General features: G+C 39.7%; 1 protein-coding gene across 1 annotated transcript; it reads right to left on the bottom strand.

Annotated features, from left to right (window-relative positions):
* Positions 1–235: 235 nt before the first annotated feature.
* LOC136175177 (olfactory receptor 8J3-like) lies at positions 236–1,183 on the bottom strand. Its single transcript, XM_065945502.1, has one exon. The coding sequence runs from the start codon at positions 1,181–1,183 to the stop codon at positions 236–238; it is 948 nt and encodes a 315-aa protein (XP_065801574.1).
* Between the last annotated feature and the right edge of the window lie 1,815 nt (positions 1,184–2,998).

Genomic DNA, 2,998 nt, shown 5'->3' with positions numbered 1-2,998 from the left:
TCAACGTAGATGCCTGCATAACCCTTGGGAAAAGAAGTGAATAATGCTTTGTTTCTGTATTAAATTCATACATCCAAGAACTTCAGATGATTTTTTAAATCAATACATCCCAAATTCTAGCACCTTTTAATTCACAGAGTAGCCTGCATACCTATTAATCAATCATCTAACTGTTGCTTTTTCTGACATAGTGGCATTCTATCTTAACTCTCTATTTATTTATAGATATCTAATATTACATCAATTTAAAAGAACAGCACGGATTTGTCAGAAATCTCTTTAAGGCAGCCTTCACATCCTTGTTCCTCAGGCTGTAGATTATGGGGTTCAGCATGGGAATCACCAGAGTATAAAACACAGAGGCCACTTTATCAGTATCCATAGAATGGTTAGTTTGAGGCTGCGCATACATGAATATCATCGTCCCATAGAAGACAGACACGGCCATCATATGTGACACACACGTGGAAAAGGCTTTTTTCCTACCTTCTGATGAACGTATTTTAAGAATGGACAAAACAATGTTCAAATAAGATACAAGAACCACAATTATGGAAAACACCAGATTTGTAGCTGCAGATATGAACACAAATGTTTCTGGAAAAGAAGTATCAGAGCAGGACAATGCTAGCAGAGGGGCAATATCACAATAAAAATGATTGATGATATTGCAAGAGCAGTAAGTCACAGAGAATACAGAAGATGAGGCCACAACAGCTGTGGAAAAGCTATAGAGGTATGTGAGGGAGACCAGCAGAAGGCAGATTCTCTGAGACACCACCGCCATGTAGAGCAGGGGGTTACAGATGGCCACATAGCGGTCATAGGCCATCACAGCCAACATGAGCACCTCAGCTACGATGAAAACCAAGAACCCTCCTAGCTGAATGGCACATTCATAGTAGGAGGTGGTGTGTTTCTTTACTAAGAAGTTGACCAGCATTTTAGGAGCAATGACAGTTGAATTGCCAAGATTGACAACGGCCAAGTGCCTGAGGAAGAAATACATGGGGGTCTGAAGTCGAGAGTCCACACTGGTGAGGGTGATGATGCTTAGGTTGCCTGTCACGGTCAGCCCATAGATGACCAGGAAGACAAAGAAGAGTGGGATCTGGAGGTCTGGACGTTCTGAGACTCCTGTGAGAATAAACTCAGTGACTCGGGTGAAATTTCCATGAGCCATGTAAGAGTTTGGAAAGTCATCTGGGAAAGAAAGGAGAAGTGGTTAGTTTTTAAAAATTGTATTTTCTACTACTGCTGTTATATGGCAAGGGTAATTGCAGACAGATTCTTTACCATTTGAGTCACCAGGGAAACCCATCAGTTCCCTTAATTCTGCTGAAATCCAGCATGCTGATAGTTTATAACTTCCCAGGGAGTGCAGTAGTAAAGGGTCTATCTGTCAATGCAGGAGACATGGGTTCAATCCCTGGTTCAGGAAGATTCCCCTAGGGGAGGGAATGGCTGCCTACTCCAGTGTTCTTACCTGGAGAATCCCATGGACAGAGGAGCCTGGTGGGCTACAGTCCATGGGGCCTCAAAAAGTCGGACATGGCTGAGCGACTGAGAACACAAAGGCTGGTTATATATTCTTCTTAAATTGCAAAACTAAATGTTGAAAAGCAACCAATTAAATCACACACATTATCTTCTTCCTCTAAGTTTTTTTTTTTTAAACTCTTTGTTATATTGTTTGCCAATTTCCATAATACTTTGGCATCCTAAGCACCCCATCTTTCCTTAGGTCAAGCTGTCATTAAGACTCTCATGGACTTCTCATCTTCATATTACCATTTTCTCAGATTTGCTGATAAGCAAATGAGTCATTTTTTGTTAATCAAATATATTATCTGAGATATCCTCTAGAATAATTGAAAAAAGCCTTGTTCTCATATTCAATGCATCCCACACTCAGCTCTGTATCACTTGTCTAGTCATATCATTTCACCAGACATACTCTCAACCCTAGTTCCTCTGTTTCCCTATTGATATTCAAAAGTATCGGTTGAACTAAAACAAGCAATCTAGAAAATAAACATTTTTTCACCTCAGATTTTATTTTCCCTTTAAAATACTACAGAGGTTCTGACTTATCAAACCAGGAATCTATTCTGATCCAAGGAGTGGAGTTGAGAAGGAAAGAAATGCTGGAGATTGCTGAGCCAGTTCTATTCCTTTTTATCAGATGGTGCTGTCCGCTGTTTCTCTACTGAGTCCCACTCTGCTTTCAGTCTCCTTTCTCATGCACAGACTAGAACCAGGGGTAACATGGCCTGCTATCATGGGTTTTCTTATAGAAATATAGACAAAATTGGATTAAGCAATGGAATTCGGATTTATAGCATCAGTTTTACCACTTTGAAGTCTTCAGTTCTGCTGAGAAACATTCTTATGTTTATTAAAGGTCTCTTCATTTTCAGTGTCAGTTATTACATCCTTCTAAATTTCCATATTCTTATACCTTGCCCATTCTTCTTTAAAATTTTTATTTTAACAATGTGGTTAGAATACATAACTTGAAATCTTCCCCATTAAGAGATTTATGGCTGAACATACAGTATCGTTAATTACAGGCACAGGTACAGCTGATCTCTAGATCTTATTCATCTCATGTAACTGAAACTTTATACTTGTCGATTAGCAACTCTCTATATGGTCCAGCTTACAACTTCTGGGTATTAATCAAAAGGAATTGCTATCAGAATGTTTATGAGAAAGTGAAACCCTGCCCATTCTGCTAATTTGGGAAATGATATCTCTGGTCATTTTCTAATATCCTGATGAAACATTTTATATGCTTTCACTTCAAGCTAACCATTAGAGGAGAGCCCATGGAACTGTAGACCACCAGGGTCCTCCATCCATGGGGTTTTCCAGGCAAGAATACTGGATTGGGTTGCCATTTCCTTCTCCAGGGGATCTTTCTGGACAAAGTATCAAATATAAGTCTCTTGCATTGGCAGGGGGACTCTTTACCACTGACTCACCAGGGAAGACC

Source organism: Muntiacus reevesi, chromosome 9, assembly GCF_963930625.1.
Source record: "Muntiacus reevesi chromosome 9, mMunRee1.1, whole genome shotgun sequence".
Taxonomy (NCBI): domain Eukaryota; kingdom Metazoa; phylum Chordata; class Mammalia; order Artiodactyla; family Cervidae; genus Muntiacus; species Muntiacus reevesi.
This window is presented reverse-complemented; position numbering and strand designations above follow the sequence as displayed.

Bases quoted from the DNA above. Each gene is read 5' to 3' on its own strand.
- LOC136175177 (XM_065945502.1), bottom strand. From the start codon at position 1,183: ATGGCTCATGGAAATTTCACCCGAGTCACTGAGTTTATTCTCACAGGA.